The 18,945-nt window shown below is 44.3% G+C and overlaps 1 protein-coding gene across 1 annotated transcript in view; it reads left to right on the forward strand.

Moving 5' to 3' along the window:
- The first annotated feature begins 16,386 nt into the window (after positions 1-16,386).
- FAM131B (family with sequence similarity 131 member B) overlaps positions 16,387-18,945 on the forward strand; it is a 29,651-nt gene continuing 27,092 nt past the window's right edge. The window contains exon 1 of the mRNA XM_050713105.1: positions 16,387-16,659. Coding sequence (XP_050569062.1) covers positions 16,632-16,659 — 28 coding nt within the window. The 5' untranslated portion in view covers positions 16,387-16,631. The remainder of the gene's footprint in view (positions 16,660-18,945) is intronic.

Consider the following 18,945-nt stretch of genomic DNA (forward strand, 5'->3'; position numbering starts at 1 on the left):
GTCTCAGACTGAGATTAAAAAAGTGCTGAGAGAATATGAAAAAATTCTACCCTGTCATCGTTTCTGGTTACATCCCCATAAATCCAGATGCTTGTGTTTGATTGTCTCACCAATGCGGTGATGTTAAAAGCTCATGTAGGCAGATAAAGCAAAATGGGAATAAGAAAAAGAAAAGCAAGATGGCTTATTCATGTTGTGTTAACTCCTCACTATGAGGAAACAGATCTGAAACAGAGAAGTGTTTAGCAGGTTGGAGATGTGAAAGACAATTCTCAAATCTGAGTACGTCAGAATACATAGAGAGAAACTTTAATCTGATTTCATGCTTGCCATATAGCTGATTTAAAGTTTGTGCTTTTGTAATCAGAAATGAAGCTTTCTCCAAAAATAAATAAATAAAATAAAAAAATCTCCTTATGCTAATAACATTCCTTCGTGCAATTCTTTGCTTGGAAGAGTAGACATTTTTTCTGCTACAAATTCAAATTAGTGCCTTGAGATGTACACAGCTGCAGTAAATCTCATTACCTGAAGCAAAATATTAGTCCTGAATAGGAGTTTAGCTGCCTGGGTACAGACATGGATCAGCAGGTAAACTCAGCTTGCTGTGCCAGAGGATGTGTTTGACCTTCTCATTTTTGGAATTAGCAGTAGTCCTCTGCATGTCCTTTGGCTGTCCCGTGCCATGAAAAATGCAATCTGGTGTTTTGGAATATATTGTGGTGTGAAAGCTAGTCTGCTCTGTAGATGTAGGGTGAAATGACAGCTGACTACAAAGCAGCTGTCGGAGGGATTTAGAATATGCAGTTCTGGCAGAGTGCTTCTTTGAGATCAGTGACAAGAAGCAAGGCCCAGTGTTGGCTGTCAAACCAAAGCTTAGAAATTCTCAGAGTTCAAGAAACCTACCTCAGAGAGACTAAGTTTTCATGGAGACAGATACAAAGAATCCTTATTGGCAATTTAGTTGTGTAATGCAATGAGTAAGTAAAGATTAATGCAATACAGAACTGATGTGGCAAATTCATATACTGCACTGAAAAATGAGTATGCTGTCAGTGATTAGGTGGCTATAAAATGAAAATAATGTAAGAGAAGAAAAAATAAGTTCCTGAATGCAAAAAGAAGGATTCTTTTCAAGAACACTATTAGAGAATTAAACTCTCTTGGCAGAAAATCTTACCAAGATTCAAGATGGTTCCAGGTAGCTGCATATCTTAGTATTAACAGCAGCTTAAAGGTCAGAGGAAAGCAATCTGGATGCTGGACAGGATGTATTAACTACGTTAATAGTATAAAATATCTGAATCTGTATTATTTTCATGTATATTTAAAGATCCAGTAGTGCCGTTTTATTTTATCTCAGCATGAATTAGTCAACAATTACTAGTGCTACTTAAAAGTCCATGTTTTTCTAACCAATGAAAAATCCTGACTCATATCTGTGTTGCATCTCTGATACTTCTTTAATCATATAACTTCTGTTTAGTCTAAACACATTTTATTTATTTATTCTAAACTAGTACTCATCAGCTTAGCCTGTGCTACATTATCTTATTTAAATGCTGTGTCTGGTCACTGAAAAATTGGAAATGTATAATGGGTCTAATTTTCTCCCCAAGCCAAGAGGTACAGATGAAGTCAGGCCCACATTGTCCAGAACAGGCCACCTGCATACAGACTAGTGCATATAATATAGCCTAGTAAGAGCTTTCATAGCACAGGCCTCTCCTAGTGTGCTCCCAACTCACTCCCTCATGCACAATGTGTGATAATCCCCCACTTAAAAGGTACATCTGGCATCGGCTGATGCCTGCTGCGGCATTGGGTCGGGCAAACTGCTACCACCACATAGGTGTAATTGTCCTGGCGGAGCCTGCCTCAATCTGCAGGAAAGGGAACAGGCATTTGCCAGGTCTCACTCTCCTGACCGAAAGGTAGTTTCAAGTTGGAGTGTCTCATTCTCATTGTGGGATGCATGTTGGCAGCTGGGTGCCAAAGGGTCAAATTCAGAGAGGTTCTGCTGTAGAGCCTCCAGACTGTATGAGTCCAGTCATCCTCCTGCATCTGTGAAACTGGCATGCAGTCAGGAATGTTATTTGCAAAGGTCATGAATTCTTCCGGAGAAGTCCCTAAACAACAAACTACCCAGGACAGATAGTTAGTGTGTCTCTGCTCTTTCTCTTCAAAACTGAGTGTCTGAGGGGAGGAAGCAATAAAGGCATAGCCAGGCTATTTTCAGTGGTGCCCAGTGCCAGGACAAGAGGCAACGGACACAAACGGGAATGCAGGAGGTTCTGTCTAAACATCAGGAAGTACTTCCATACTGTGTAGGTGATGGAGCACTGGCACAGGTTTCTGAGAGAGGCTGTGGAATCTCCCTCCCTGAAGATATTAAAAAGTTGTCTGGACATGGCAATTTTTTCACTACAAAAGTATTGCATGATACACACATATATGTACATACTTCAAAAGGACATTCTAACCATTAAGAAAGGTGTGTCACAAGCTGCTTGAGTGATCAGGCAGACAGGGGAGCAGGTGTCTGGGGTGTAGTCTGTACTGGGGAGAATTTCCATTTCCAGCACAGCTTGCAGATCTTTCCTGGACAGAGCTGTGGCAGCAAGATTCAGCTCCCAGATAAGCTATCAGCCTCACTTCTGTTTCCTTGTCTCCTGACCCCAAGCCTTCCTGCTGAACTGCTGCCTCTCTCCCTTTCTTGTGGGTGAAGTGGCTATAGGTGGCTGCCTTGGCCATAGGGGCCATGAAGTAGTTGAGTTTAAAATCTTTGTTGATAGGAGGAAAAATGCCACTAAAACTTCAACCCTGAATTGAGGGAGAGCAGACTTCAGACTGCTCAGGGAACTAGTCAGTAAGGTCCCCTGGGAAACTGCTTTTGGGGTCCATCAGTGCTGGAGGGTTTTTAAGCACCACCTCCTAAGAGCATAGGAACAGGCAGTTCCAAAACGTCGGAAGTCAGGCAGGAGGGTCAGAAGGCTGGCCTGGCTGAGCAGGGGTCTTATGCAAGAGCTTAGGCTGAAAATGAAAGTATATGGTCACTGGAAGCAAGGTTGGGAGACGTGGGAGGACTACAGGGATGCTGCTCGCCTTTGTAGGGAGAGAATTCGTATGGCCAAGGCTCAATTAGAGTAGAAGCTGGCCAGCGGTGTGGGGGACAATAAAAAGGACTTTTTAAAGTATGTTAACAGGAAAAGGTGGACCAGAGCATAAATAGGTCTGATGCTTGATAAGCACAGTCACTTAACAAGCAGGGACATAGACAAAGCAGAGATTAATGCATTTTTTGCCTCTGTCTTCAACAACAGTGATGGGCTCTGGAACCCCAGCTGCCCTGAGTTGGAGGACCGTGACTGTGGGAACGATAAACTCTCAGTCAACCCTAAATTTGTTCAGGATTTGCTGCTCCACCTATAAGTCTATGGAGCCTGATGGGATTCATCCCAGGGTACTCAGAGAGCTGACTGATGTCATGGTGAGACCTCTCTCAATTATTTTTCAACAGTCCTGGGAATCTGGAGAGGTCCCAGTTGACTGGAAGCTGGCAAATGTGGTCCCAGTTTTCAAGAAGGGCAAGAAGTAAGATCCTGGCAATTGCAGGCCTGTCAGTCTCAGTTCAGTGCCTGGTAAAATTATGGAGAAGATTATTCTGTGAGTTTTTGAAAAACACCTGAAGGACAATGCAGTCATTGGTAACAGTGAACATGGGTTTTCAAGGGTATGGTCATGTTTAACAAACTTAATTTCCTTCTACAACAAGATAATCCATCTAGTTGATCAAAGGAAACCAGGTGATGTAATCCTTCTGGATTTCAGCAAAGCTTGTGATACTGTCTCTCACAGTATCCTTCTGGACAAGATGACCAGAATGCAGTTAGATAAAAGCATAATAAGGTGGGTGAACAATTGGCTGACAGGTTGGGCCCAAAGTGTTCTTGTAAATGGGGTTACATTGGGATGATGACCTGTAACTAGTGGGGTTCCCCAGGGCTCCACTTTAAGACCAGACCTCTTCGATGTTTTCATAAAGAATTTGGATGTAAGACTTGAAGGAGTTTTGAGCAAGTTCGTGGAAATATCCAAATTGAGTGGAGTTATTGACTCCATCGGGAGTCGAGGCCTTGCAGAGAAATCTAGACAAGCTAGAGAGCTGGGCAATCACCAGCCGCATGAAGTTTAACAAGAGCAAGTGCTGGATTCTGCATCTGGGAAGGGACAACCCTAGCTATATGTACAGACTGGGGGATGAGATGTTGGGGAGCATCCCTGCGGAATGTGATCTGGGGGTTTTGGTTGACAGCAAGCTGAATATGAGCCAGCAGTGTGCTGTGGCAGCCAGGAAGGCCAACTGTACCCGGGGGTGCATCAAGTACAGCATTGAGCACGGCATTGCTAGCCAGTCAAGGGAAGGGATTGTCCAACTGTACTCTACACTGCTGCGGCCTCACCTCGAGTACTGTGTGCCGGTTTGGGTGCCACAATATAAAAAAGATATAAAACTGTTTGCGAGTGTCCAAAGGAGGGCTATGAAGATGGTGAAGGGTCTGGAGGGCAAGATGTATGAGGAGTGGCTGAAGTCACTTGGTTTGTTCAGCCTGGAGAAGAGAAGAGTGCGGGGAGGCCTCATCACAGTCTACAGCTTCCTCAACAGGGAGAGTGGAGGGGCAGGCACTGATCTCCTCTCTGGTGACAACGATAGGACCCAAGGAAACAGCCTGGAGCTACAACAGGGGAGGTTCAGGCTGGATATCAGGAAAATGTTCTTCACTGAGAGGGTGGTAGGGCACTGGAACAGGCTCCCCAGGGAAGGGGTCATGGCACCAAGCCTGACAGAGTTCAAGAAGCATTTGGACAATTCTCTCAGACACATAGTCTGATTTTTTGGGTGGTCCTCTGGGGACCCAGGAGTTGGACTCAATGATCTTTGGGGTTCCCTTCCAACTTGGGATACTCTATAATTCTATGATACCTGGCAGGGCAGCAGACCTGCAACTCCATGGCTCCTGGTGCTTGCTCACTGGCTTGCTTCCACACACTGCTCTCCCACACTGTCTCATTAATGCAGAGCTTGGCGCCTGAGAAGCAAACAGGCTGTCCTGGTGGAATATGAGCTGTTCTGTGACTCTGGAAAACCTCATCCAGTCAGCTAAGGTCTAGAGAAGACAGTGGGATGCAGCTGAAACATGGATGAGTGATTGGGGCGTGTCCATGTGTGTGGTTGTATATGGATGTCTGCCAGAACCTTTTCTGCTTGGAAAGCAGCAATACCCTTGCCATTTCCACAACCTTGCCCCACCCCTTGCCACCAGCAAGAAAAGCTCTGATGTGTTTGGTTGCTCTGTGCAAATAGTGCTTGTCAGAACTGACTGTTAAAGACTCAGATGTGTCAGTCTGCTAATTAAGGAATCAACTCTTCCTGTGTGTGGTATAAGCCTCTTTCCGTACTGAATGCTGTACTCTAATAGTAGAAGTCTCCTTTCTTCTTTGTTACATAATGTTGTCTTGTAAGTATGGCACAAATAAGCCATATTCCTTCTTGAAAATGAGTGTGATCAAATAGATTTATATACTCAAAATAGTTGGGTCCACACCTTGTTGCACCCTTGACAAAAAATTTCAAGAAAGATTTACGCATGTATATGTGTGTGTGGGGAGGATGTCATGTCCTTGGAAGAAGGTTCCTCCCCTCCATCTGTGACATGGGGGGAAGAGTTCCTTCACCTCATCTGATCTCCTCTGTGACAAAGCTAAGAGGCAAAAACAGGTCCTCAGCTCCCCTGGGTCATACTGAGCCTCCTAAGTCATACGATGATAGGAGAATTTCTGTGGTGACTTCCCAGAGAAGCATCTGGTGCTGCTCAGTGCTGCAGGGACAGAGATGCTGATCTACAATCTCAGTCATATTATACTGGGAAAGGATCCTGTTCACTCCAGTTCCCATTTCTACACCAGTGCCACTATTTTCAAGCATAAGAATTGAGAGAGCCAAATCAGCAGGGTTAGCCTTTGGAGACTGCTAAATTTGTCTTTTTGTAGCATGACTACACATATGAGTCATGAATGTGCCAGGGCATGGCATGAAAGCATATCGGGCTTGTGAGTACATTAGGGAAATAAGAAGATTGTTCTGGCAAGAAGAATGAAGCCTGGTGTAATCCACACCTGTATTACCTTTAGGGTGTGGATCAGGAAGCAAACTACTCTCTCTTTTGTGTCTCACAAAACTAAGTAATTGTTTCAATCCACATTGGAGTCCTGGCAAAAACTAATACATACACAGTGTAGATGATTAAGGAACCAGGGCTCTGGATCAAAGTGATAAACAAACAAAATAGACAATGTAGGCATATGGTCCAACAGTCTGCTTGCAGAAAATAATAGGCCAAATGCTATCTACAAACTGTACAGTAAAACATAATTTGAGTACAGCTTTAAAGTGGTGCAGCCTCTCAAGACCTTGCTTTCCCGAAGCAAAAAGTATGGAGCTAAATAAGTTTTCTGCAGGTCCCAGCTTTAGTACATGTGGCTACTAGCATGTTTGCTAGTTAATTTATTGCCAGTGTGAATAAGAAGATGATTACAAACCAGACAAAAATCTTTGACTGTTTCCTGGGGTTGTCAGGATAATTAGCAGGACCTTGCAGTGGAGCCACTGTTCTCTCAGTAGCAGCTGGGAATGCGTGGCAAGTGACAATTTACTGGGAAAGAGCTGCCTTTCAAGTGCAGTATAATTTTCCGTAGGTTGAAAATATAAAGGTGTGACAGGTATTACTGAAGAGGTGTGCTAAGTACATTTTGTGTCCAACAAAGCAGTGAAGCGCTGTATGAGAGCCAATGACTGGGGGAATAGGGTAGCAGTAGTAACAGGCCACCACTGACAGCACTTCATAGCTAGGTGAAGTGATATTGAGAGATCAGTAGCCACAGCTATTGTTCAAAATGCCAAAGAGGTCCTAAAAAGTCTTTAATTTTGTATTACCAAGTCATCGACAATTTGCACTTGCAGTTCTCCAAAGGTATGCTGGGATGACAGAGGCACAGCCTAATTTCTGGATCAGTTGACTACCACCATTTTACAGTTAGTTAACTCTATTAACTATGAACCATCCCTGTCTGTCGCTAGTTAGTGGTAAATGCGTTGGACAAGTGCTTAAGGGACAGCATTAATGAACTCAGTGGTGGATGTACAATTCTGGAGACACATTTGTTTCAACCAAGGCATTCTCGATTTGCCTTGATGAAGGTGAAGATGATGACCATGCCCTAGGTACTTAGCAAAGCTCCTGACCCTTTACTTCCATGGCTCATAAAACAAGTTACTTGCAACCTTTATCCTTAACCAAAACACTTCAGTTTCCATATTGTGGTAGTTTAACCCCAGCATGCAGCAGAGCACCACACAGACACTTGCTCTCTCCCCAGGTGGGATGGGGGAGTGAATTGCAAGGGTAAAGGTGTGAGGACTCCTAAGTTGAGATAAAGAGAGTTTACTAGGTAAATCAAAAGCTGTGTGCGCAAACAAAGCAAAACAAGGAATTCATTTGCTACTTCCCATCGGCAGGCTGATGTTCATCCATTTCCAGGAAAGCAGGGCTCATCATATGTACAATTTATTAGGAACATAAATGACATCACTCCAAAAGTTTGTCCTTCCCTCCTTCTTTACCCCAGCTTTTATTGCTAAGCATGACGCCAAGTGGTATGGAATATGTCCTTGGTCAGTCTAGATCTAGCTGTGGTCCCTCCCAACTTCTTGTGCTTCCCCAGCCTCCTCATTGACAGGGCAGCACAAGAAGTAGAAACGTCCTTGACTCTGTATAAGTATTGCTCTGCAACGACTGAAAGCATAGGTGTGTTATCACACTGATTTTCAATGACAATCCAAAACATAGCATCATACAAGCCTCTATGTAGAAAATTTATCTCTGCCAAAACCATGACACATGTAAACAGCTTTAAGTATGTGTTTGGTCAGTTGAAATCTACACGGAGACCATTTGTGTTCAGGCTTCATATCGAAATATACTCTTTCACTGGGATTCTTGAGTCCCAGGTCATGTCTTCAACAGTGCCGGCTAATAGTTGGGACAAGCAGGTAGTGAAAGATGCTTGTGAAACTGAGCCAGCAGAATCTCATAAGTCTGCTAATGAAAATAGGGAGGGTCAGGTTCCTAACCCTGAAAGCTCTATTGAACCACTTTCTGCAGAGTAACTGATGGTTTCAGAGACAGTATTGGACTTACTGCCGCCAAAAGAAGCAAATGTGATATTTAAAAATTTATTTCTCCAGATTGGGATTGTTTTTCCTAGGCCTTCCACCCAGGAAAACATGGGATTTCTTCCTGCCACTTTGGTACATGGTGTTCAACGTCATAAAAATAAATAATCAATAAATAAAATGCTGGGTCATACCAGCAACAATCCTTTTGCTTCCTGTTTGTTTGTCTTTTATGTTTATGGTCACCAAAGCTGTGTCCTCCCAAGGTGGTCATCAAGACTCTCTTTTAATAATATAAAACGAAAATGAGATTTGATAAAATAAAATATATGTTTGTATTGAAAACAGGTTTTTGAAGTAATACAAGAAAGATAAGGATTTGTGCAAGGGTGTGGTAAATTTAAAACAGTGCAAGAGCCACGAATGCTATCCAAACAATGGCAGGCAGTGTATATTGACATAACCACAGCATCTTCAGATGTAAGGCCTTGAAAGGGAAGGAGCCCTCTTAGTTGTCTGCTTGCTTTGGAAAGCTGAACACAATGATACAGCCTGTGTTGCTCCAGTGCAATCAAATAACTCCAATTTTGAACATATAAGTGAAATACAGTATTCATTCCCTCCTGAGTTAAAAAAGGAGGCATTTCATTGCGGTGACACTACATACTGCAAATGAATCTACTTGAGGAACAGGACAGAGAAGGTACAGGACCTTGGTTAGTACTGAGAGGGAAACGCTTTGAAGAACATGGACAAAGTTCTGGTCTGGTTGATGCTTTTCATTGCTTCTGACTCTTGAGACTCGGTATCACTGGAGACAAATATCTGAGCTTGGGTGCCATAAGCCTAAATTTAAATTTGTGAGTTTAGATTGTGGTAAAGATTAGAGGGACACTAAACTGTTGAATCTTTTTGACTCTTTCATGTTCCATATTTTCAGGCTCCTGGCTTGGTTCTGAGGCTGAAATGATTCCCTCAGACTCAGCATACACTGCTGAAAGGCCTACAGTATGTTGCTCTGTTCTTTTACTGGCGTTTGGTACAGTCCATTCGTGTATGCTCTTGACTCAAAAATCGGTCTTCACCAAATCCCTACACCTCCAAGCAAGGAATTCAAGTTATATAGTTGTTGCCCAGTGTCTGGTACTCCACTTTCCTAAACATAGCAATAATTTATCTGAGACACCATGAGACCGTAACTCATCTCATCTACTATTGTTTCAGCTCTTTCTTCTAGCTGACAATAAACTGAAAAGCAGTAGTAAATATGAAAGTATGATAAATATTCTCTTACATATCGCACATTAAAAAAAAAAAAACAACTAAAAATTTGGGGAGATAGGAAGAAAGAACAATATTCTGTGGGAGCAGAGAAAAGCTAATGTCCCTCAAAATTCAGAAGACATGCTTTTGCATTAGCTGCACCTTATGCTCCATGGCCTTATTTAGATGAGAATAGGCCTACTAGAAATGGGAGAACTGGGAAGCTTTTTGAAACATCATGGTGGCTGATCACAGTATTATACTGTGAGTAAAAATATATATATTGAATCAATATGTGTCTTGTTTCCATTTAAAACTGCTTTTCTATCTAAAAACACAGACAGGACAGGATTGGCTGAAGATTAAAGATGCTGAATAAGGACAAACAACCACCAGCAAGTACTTGCAGGCATTAAAAACACTATTGATTCATGGCAGCAGTACCCAATTGCAGTTACTGGCCAGTCACAGACTTAACCAGGTTTAAGAAAAAAACAGCACATTACTGTCTGCCAGCAGTGTTAAAGGAAGCCCTCCTCAGCACTGGTCAGCAGTGCTGAGGAGGTCACATTGTTCCAAGGCAGCACTCCTTGATACGTCTGAGAAGTGACAAGGTTATCAGTTAGTTTCCAGACATAACGTTGCCCCAAATGGTGGCAATTGACCTTCCTGTACTTTTCTGTATATGGACTTCAGGGCCTTTGCCTTAGTCCAGTACTGATATATATGACTCCAGACACTCTAGGGTGTGGTGGTAAACATTATTATTTGAGGTGTTTCTAGTAGTCATCTCTTGAACTGCATTGGTGCCACAAAATCCAGGAAGTCCAAGGATTTCTTCCAAGGGTCAGTTAGGATCACAATGGGTTGAGGACAGGATGCTCTCCTTTCCTGGTCTGCTTCTGGTAGGGAAGCACCTGAGGCACCAGAAGCACCTGAGCATCAGAAGCACCTGAGGGTATCATCTAAAGGTCTCACCAGTCTCTTCTATACCTGACAAGATCTTGTTCCTCAAATTTCAGTAGAGGACACAGAAAGAAGAAAGGTCCAAATGTGATTATTAAGGAGATTATCAACAGATGAGTCACTGGACCTCAAGAAGACTTGAAACACAGACAGGAATGGAAAGGTCACTTCCAAATCAGCACAGAGGCAAACATTCTGGACCCCATAAGATCCCTTATGGAGTACAGCATAGCAGAGAAAGAAGATTTATTCAGAACCCCCAAAAACAGCCACAGGCCTGACTTGATTCCAAAACCAATTTGAGTCAATGTTGATGTGCCAGAGCCTACTCACAGCAGATATGTGCTCAGTGTTATATGGCAGAGTTAAATGGTAGAGACTACTTTCTGGAGTTAATTTATTTTTATTTTTTAAAGATGAGGGCCATTCTATCATCATTAGTGAACAGTTTAAATTGATATTTTGCATTATACCATCATTAGTCCAGACACAACAATTTGGCAGTGAGGACAGAAACACTAGCTTTTTAAATAAGAATTACTTTCTTTGTTCTGACTCAGTTTTAAACCTTTGTGCATTTTTGTATGCTTTTATTAAGATTTGCATAACCATATTGCAGAAAAGCCCTTCCTTTTCAAGAGCTAAAATCTATGGTTTCTGAGAGCTTCTATTTCCCCATTTCCAATAAACCAAAGGGACAGAGTGAGAAGATGACAACTGATATTTTGTAAGGCTAAAAATACTGAGCCTTTTTACATAACACTGGGAATTTAAAAAGCACATTTACTGCTTGCAGATTATTTTTAAAAATGCAGTTTGAGCAACACCACTAGTATAGATTCAACTGACATTTATGAGAAGTAGCTGCTGTATGTTTCACTGTTTGGGATGAGATATTCAGTAGAGAATGAAGTAAATGTTTTTAAAAAGGCCAAATAAGACTCAGACTGCATCAAAGATATTTGCATCCGGGTATACACCACATGTTTATGTCATTGGTGGTGTCTCTTTTCCTAGCACATACTACATAGCCCTTTTGACCCTCCAGAGCTATCTCCTCAGACCTCCCTACTTGGTACTAGCTACCTGATGGTGAGCAACCTGAGTACTGTAACTACTACAGATTCACCGAGTTCCCTCTCTCTCACATTCCTGGAATTTTCTCTTTTTCTCTTCCCCCCTCTCCCCTCCCCCAGCTCATTTATCCCTCCTGGGACACTCCATCAGTGTTCAGTTTCCAATAAATGATTCCAGGATATCCAAAGTGTGTGTCTCTACTCTGGCAGCATAGACCAATTTGAGAACTCACTGTGCAGAAGAAGGAGAAAAATAATCTTTTAGCGCCACCATTATGTCTCTTCAACAATGTGGGAGAAAATAGTATTGAGCACCAGGAGGAATTTTTGATAAATACTAATGTTTTCTCATAAAGTTTTTTATGACCTCTAGGTGCAGGCAGAACAAGATGACATTTGCTTGGATGCGGATGTAGGTATGCATGAGCTTATATTGCAATATGTAATGCAAACATTACATGCGTAATGATTACATGATATCCTGTGTCTATACCTCCACCTATTGTTCCTTCTAATCTTCAGTTGATTCACACAGCCTCAAATATTTTTCCAGCTTGAAAGGACCCAGACTTCCATTTATGTCAGGTATCGAACACCCCTCTCTGGTGCTTCTTTTTTCACTTTTTGAACCCCATAAGAAGCCTTTCTGTTTGTTTCCTGCACTGAAGGAGCTCTGAGCGAGAAGGGATGGTATGAGTCATTTTGTTATCTCATTTCCTTTTCAGTCCACATGAAAATCCTATCAGTAGCTAATACAGCTTGATGTAGAATTAACTCTTGTGGTATCTACTCCATTACTTCTGTGAAGCAATTACAGAGATCTCTGCCAGAAGAAACATTTACTGGGGTATCCATGCTGTCAGTGGCAGAAGGCCAGCAGAGAAGCATATTGGAGCAACAGTTCCTGAAGGGCAATTCCTGTCTATATAGATCTAATACAGACATTATTTTTGTAAACATTTCCCACTCAAGAAGTCAGTAGGCCTCTGAACATTTTTCACAGCTGAATGCACATCTTGCAAGAAGCATGTATGAAGTTCCTCCATATCTTTCTGTGATATAAGTTGGTCATGACACAGAATTTTAAGTAAGGATTTAAAAAAGGATCAGAGAAGGAAAGTGAGCAATCATTTTTCAGTCTTTTCATGGGAAGATTAGATGTGGTTGCCAGTGAGATGGGAATTCATGTCAGGTTGAATGATAGAGAGAAGGAAAATATTTTGAATTATTTTGAGGTGGGCAATGTTTAGTTAAAAGTGGAACATAAGGTGGCAAGATTCATATATATATATTTTTTTTTCATTTGAACTGGTTTAAATGGCAGCTAAGGGAGAAGATAGGGGCACATTATTTATTGTAATATAATCTGAATCCCTGATAACTAATTAATGAAATTAATACATTGATTAAGCAGGTATGACAATGACAATAGCTCTGTATTTTATAAACAGTATTTCTCAGGAAGACGCTGTTCCAGTATTTATAATTTACAAGATCATTATATTATATTTATACAGGGCTATAGGGAACACATAGAAAAGTAGGTTTAATAGAAACAATTCATCAATGGCTTATAGGAAGATAAACAATGCTTAAGAGGCATGTCTTAAAAAGCAAACAAAAAATAATTAACAAACAATTAACTGGAATAAGCTAGACTAGCCCAGAAGCTCTGCTTTGCAAACAGAAGTTCCTCAGGGCAACAACTGACATGACAGCTAGAATATAGCCATGTTCTTCCTTCTGTGTTGCCCAGTTTGCCTCTTATAACAGGGTATATGGAGGGGGAGGTCTTCAGCTCTGCAAGAAACAGAGGGGCAGTTTCCTCCCAGTTTTGTGTCATCAGCAAACTTGCTGAGGGCGTGTTCTACTCCATAATCTAAATCATTAATGGAGACGTTAAACAGGACTGGACCCAGTATTGCCCCCTGGGGTAATCTGGTAGTTACTGGCAACCAGTCAGACTTTGCACCACTGACTACTACCCTCTGGTCCCACCCCTTCAGCCCATCCTCAACCCACCTGTTTTTCTCTCTAGATGTTTAAATGTCCCCATCTACAAACCCTGTGTGAACACTTACATTTATGAAGACCTTTCAGATCAGCATTTAAATCAGCACTACACAAAACATATTTTGCATACGCTTTCCCACAAATTATAGCATTGTGGCATTAGGACATTTCAGACAGCTATGCAGCAGGCTAGTAGTTCTGTGGAGTGAAAGAACATACACACTGGTACAATTTTGTGGGAGTAGTGAACATTTACCACCCTTGGAAGGGAGAGTTCCTCTTCTTTTCCAGGTCTTTCTCTGCTCTGCTTGCCTGACACTTACCGTGTAGTCGTGGAAGTGCTTGCCAGACCCCTATGTAATCTACTACCACACTAAAGCAGCAGAAAACAAATCCATCAAGAACTGGAAAGCTGATTTTCAGGCAGGGTAAGCGCTAGGACTTGCTCACCTGCCTGTGGAATCACAGCCTGAGGCAGAAGTCAGAACAGATTGATGTAGATTTTATTGTAGCTTAATGAAAGGAAAGCCAAATGCACGCTTATTAGGACCTGGGGTATGACACTGAGCTTGAGACAAAGTGATAGACAAGTTAAAGTGTTAAGCCCAGGGAATAAAATAAGGAGAGTCAATGTGACTTACCTGAAACTTTTACTGAAAAGGAACCAGTGCAGAGATCTCTCTCAGTACAGACAGAAGGTTTGCAGAATAACAGTTTTATATTGGGGTGGAGAGAAGGGGATTAAAATTAAAGCATGAAACAGAATAAAGACTTAAGAAATTGCCCACAGCTGTATTAGCAATACATCTCTATGCAAGGGTAAGACTGCAAAAGCTATTTGGTGGGGTCTGTGGTAAACCTCCTCAGGACAGCTATCCTGATCAATCATAGAATCATTAAAGTTGGAAAAGACCTCCATGAGACTGTAGAGGACAACAGTTGGCTGGACAGTCACTAATTTAGAAAACATTTCTCTTAGAGAAGCCTTGTGTCTTAATATACCAGTTTTCCCATTTCAATTTTCTTTCATTTCCCCTATTCTTGCATTTACATCTGGAAGTCAATATGGATCTCCTCTTCAGGGAGGCTAAAAGACCTCTGGGTAGCATGAAGTTTCACAAGATCTATGGTTTCCCAGCATTTTTAAAACTTAGTTTTCAAGAGTTTGGACACATCAGGAAAATGTCTTTATTGAGTCATCCAAAGCAATTCCAAGAAAGTTGACAGGTTTGGAAATATATGGAGGAGGGAGGAGAAAAATAGGGAAAGAATTCTAACTGGAGAAATTTCATCCTCAGTGAAGATATAATGTGCTGTATCCAGTGAAGAACATTAAAGCACCAGACCATACTCTCATTGGCCTCAGGCACCCAGACAGGAAGGGACTGCAATCTCTTATAATCCAGGAGTGTCACATTCACCATACTTAGTAAATCTTCAATACCGTGGAGTAGGGGAAAAGAAATAATAGCTGCTTATATTCAGACATTAGCACTTTTTTTTTTTCTCACTTTTTAAAAAAATTCTCTTTTTTTTTTTTCTTCTTTTTTCTGCACGTCCTTTCTATTTAACTTTTACTTTGTAAATTGACTTTGTGTAGGTAGAGTTCCTTCTCTGAAGAGGCCCATGCAAAAACATATTCTCCCTAAATGAAATATGAAGCCCTTCCCCCCCACCCCCTTTTCTTTCCTCCTCTTTCTTTAGGCTTAGTGTAAGTTCTATGTGGGAGAATGAGCTATTCCCCATTACTGCTGTTAATCGGGGCTGTTGGGAGTGACTTCTCAGTGATGTAGACAAAGAAATGAATCTCCCAAAGATGAGAACAAAACGATCCATTTGGGATCAGCAAAATTCAATTTGCTTTTAAAAAAGACTGGTGGAATGAAGCTGGTGAGATCAGAGAGGCTTTGGTGATGAAGGAAGCACAAAGCAACTGGGAGAAACCATGAGCATTTCAGAGTGTGCAGGTGGAAGGAGCAGACTAGGGAGGGTCAGTGGTGCTGGGGAGGCGGGCCAGGAGGACACTGCCTGTTGTTATCAGGTGAATACGAATTTGGGTTGTGGAAGGAACCGACCTAACATCTTCATCTAACATTCATCTTCACCACATCTGAGATGTGTCCCCCCCTGCCACGCTAGCAGGGAGCATAAAGGAAAAGCCTCCACGATCTTCCACAGGGCTAAGCCTGCTTCTTTCACCATTTCGCAGAGGGCTGGGAAGCGGGTACCGCTGCTGCGCATCTGCACCTGCACATCCAGGGCCCTCCAGGGAGCCGCGAGCGAACCAGGCCCATCCCCGAGGGCCCGGCCGCCGCCGCCGGCCGCTAGGGGGGCATCCTTTAATTGAATCAAACCTGCAAGTGTAGTTACCGGGAAACCATGGCGAACCGCCGAGGGCCCGTCCTGCCGCCTCCATCCACACCCGGCATCTCCGCGCCCCTCGCTTCTTCTTCCGGGGACGCTGCCGCTCCCCTGTCTCCCCCCCGACCGCCGCTCACCTGCGCCGGACGCCGCCCTGGCAGCCAGGAGGGGCCCCGCGCCGCCCGCCCCTGTGCGGCCAGGCCCCGGCCCCGCCCCGCTCCGCCCCGCCGGCCCGGTGCCGCTCTCCCCGGGGTGGACGCGCGGCCGCCCCCCGGCCCGGCTCGGCCCGGCCCGGCCCGGCTCGGCTCGGCTCGGCCCTGCCTCCACGGTCCGGCAGCCAATCGGTGCGGCGCTGCCGGGCCGGGGCTGTTTACCCAATCCGTCGGGGAGCCGCCGGGGGGAGCGGGCGGAGGGGCGGCACGGCGGAGGCAGGCACACGGCGGAGGCAGGCACACGGCGGAGGCAGGGGCGCAGCCGCGGCGAGGGATCGGCACGGGAAGCGGAGCCGGGGCAGATGACAGCCTGGCCGGCGGAGTCCCCCCCCGCCTGCGTCTCCCCGGCGGGGCCAGCCCGCGCTCGCACCTGACCATGACCCCGCGCCGGTCCCGGCTGGGCCGCCCCGGCGTTTGCCGCTGAAGGGACCGGCTCCTCTCCGACCTCCCCCGCTGCCTTCCTCCTCCGCCTCCTGGCTGCCGAGGCTGCCGCCTCTTCCCGGAGTGATGGGCTGCATCGGATCCCGCACCGTGGGTGAGGAAGGCGTTGGCGGGGACGGCGCTGGAGGATGCTTGGGCGGTCGCAGCCTCCCCCCCCCCCCCCCCCCCCCCCCCGTTATAACCGAGCGACGGTGAGACGCGGGTCGCCCTTCGCAGCGCCCATCCTTGCCGCCGAGGGCCCGCTCAACGCCATTAGCTGCGCACGACGGCCCCCCGCTTCCCCCTAGCCCCCGAGGGGCGAGAGGCGCCGCCGGCCGCTGGCCTAGGTGCTGGGAGCGGGGCGAGCCCGGGGCTGGGGGGGCGGCGGGGGCCATCTCCCCGGTCACCCCCGGAGGAAGGTCGCGGAGCGTGTGGGGTCGGTGCGGTGCCCCCCGGGGGGCGGTGGGGGAATGCGGGGCGTGCCTCCCGACGCGGGATCAGGCTGCCGGCGGCTGCCTCGCTTGCACGGTAGCGGTTTCTTGTTATCCGAGTGTACGTAACACTGCATGATCTGCACGTCTTCTCTCCCCCCCTTCCCCCTACGGAGACTTCAGTGGAGAACAGCAAACAAAACGGAATCCCTCCCTTCCTCCTTGCAGAACCATGGCGAGGGGACACAGTGGGAGGAATAGTGTATTTCCACCCAGCCACGCTTATTTTTCGGGAGAGAATCCCAAGCCCTTAGGCTATGTAAACCTAGCTCTCTCTTCCTACACACATGTGAATACCAAAAAAATCCGTGGATCTCTAAATGCAGATCTCTATAGATAAAAGCAGTGTCCAGTGGCACACTTTCCTCCCCACAGGAAAATTTCTTTCTGTGCAAACCACATGTAAAGACATCAGATAGATGCATAGAGACATGCCATTCAAGTCAACAAAACAGTCTCGGAGAGAAAAGCAGCTCATTTGATGGAAGACCTCAAGCCTCTCCATGAAGCACACGGGCACTGTGACATAAGTGGGAAAATGAAACCTTTGAGAGCAAGCAAATTGAACCAGATCCCCAAAATAAATCTGAGGGACTCTGTCAAAGCCTGGTGCTGTGACACTTGGATCAGTAGGAAAGCCCTTTGTGAGCACTTCCAGGGGGCCATAGAAGCAAACTTTAAACTAGAAACTACAGTTTCTACCTTGGGATTTAATTCCCACATCTAGCGTATGTTTCTTACCAGTTGGATGTCCTCATGACATGAAGAAATCTTTTATGTTTTCTGTAATGTTCACATGGCAAAGTTCACTGTTAAGATTTTTCAAAATCACCTGGGCCTGTATGCTGTAATGTGTCAAAACATGTATTGTTTCCCTTTCCTGCCTTTCCTATATCCTCTACCTGTACACACTGCCAAGGGTATTATTATCCTCTTAGCCAACAAATAATCTATACCACTTTTAACAGTGCATGTTGTACAGGTAGCTTTAATTCTTGGTCCCTCTCCCCACAACGCTCTTCAAATAAATAATTAACACATCTGGTAGCATCCACTCAACTTCAGAATGACACGCAGCTTTCATACTTAACCATGAAGGTATTTGTTCCTGTGTGTGCCAGCATTTTTACGATCTCTGACCTGGTATCTGTTACAAAAAGGCAGTATAACTAACCTATTTCAAGTATCATTCATATATATACATCATAGATACACATTCATATATATCTTGTTAGAGTTCTAGAGGTTGGACTGGGTGCAGGTTGAATCTTTGGATTTTACTTGGACTCCCCCACCTAGGCAGCTTTGTTCAAAACAATTCTTATTTGACAGACTAGATTTTTCACTCCAGGCTTCTTGGAGTTATTGAGTAGATGCTTCAGACCTGTTTTAGGAAAACAGTGTTTTTATGTGCCAAGTCTGAACTCTAGGATATGGTTGGAAACTAATGCCCTAGCATGAGTAGAACTTTGTTTTTGTTGTATGGTGTAACTGGTTAGATTTTTGCAGAACTAGTTTAATATACAGGCTCTGTATTGCCTTTCCAAGACCATGGAGATCCCAGAGGCAGGAGAAGAATGGTACACTTCTGTTGGCTTTACCTTGGAATTTGCATGTAGCAGATTTAGAATTCAGAATTAGTGCTAGAAAGCTCATAATCAGTCACATTTAGTTTATTCACCACATGGGGAACAATGAAGGATTGTGCCCTGAGCTTGCTCTGGACCTTTTTTCCATTCCAGTTTTAAGCAAACCACATGATTTCTCCATCTCCTGCAGGGACATATTATTATGATCTAGCTAGATGTCATAGTTTGCACATTTAGTGATGTGCAACTTCACATTTTCTTTCCTAAATATGAGTTTTCCTGTTATTTCTCCCTGGGAAAAGTAATTGAGAGGTTCATAAC

Source organism: Cygnus atratus, chromosome 1 (genome assembly GCF_013377495.2).
Source record: "Cygnus atratus isolate AKBS03 ecotype Queensland, Australia chromosome 1, CAtr_DNAZoo_HiC_assembly, whole genome shotgun sequence".
Classification (NCBI taxonomy): Eukaryota; Metazoa; Chordata; class Aves; order Anseriformes; family Anatidae; genus Cygnus; species Cygnus atratus.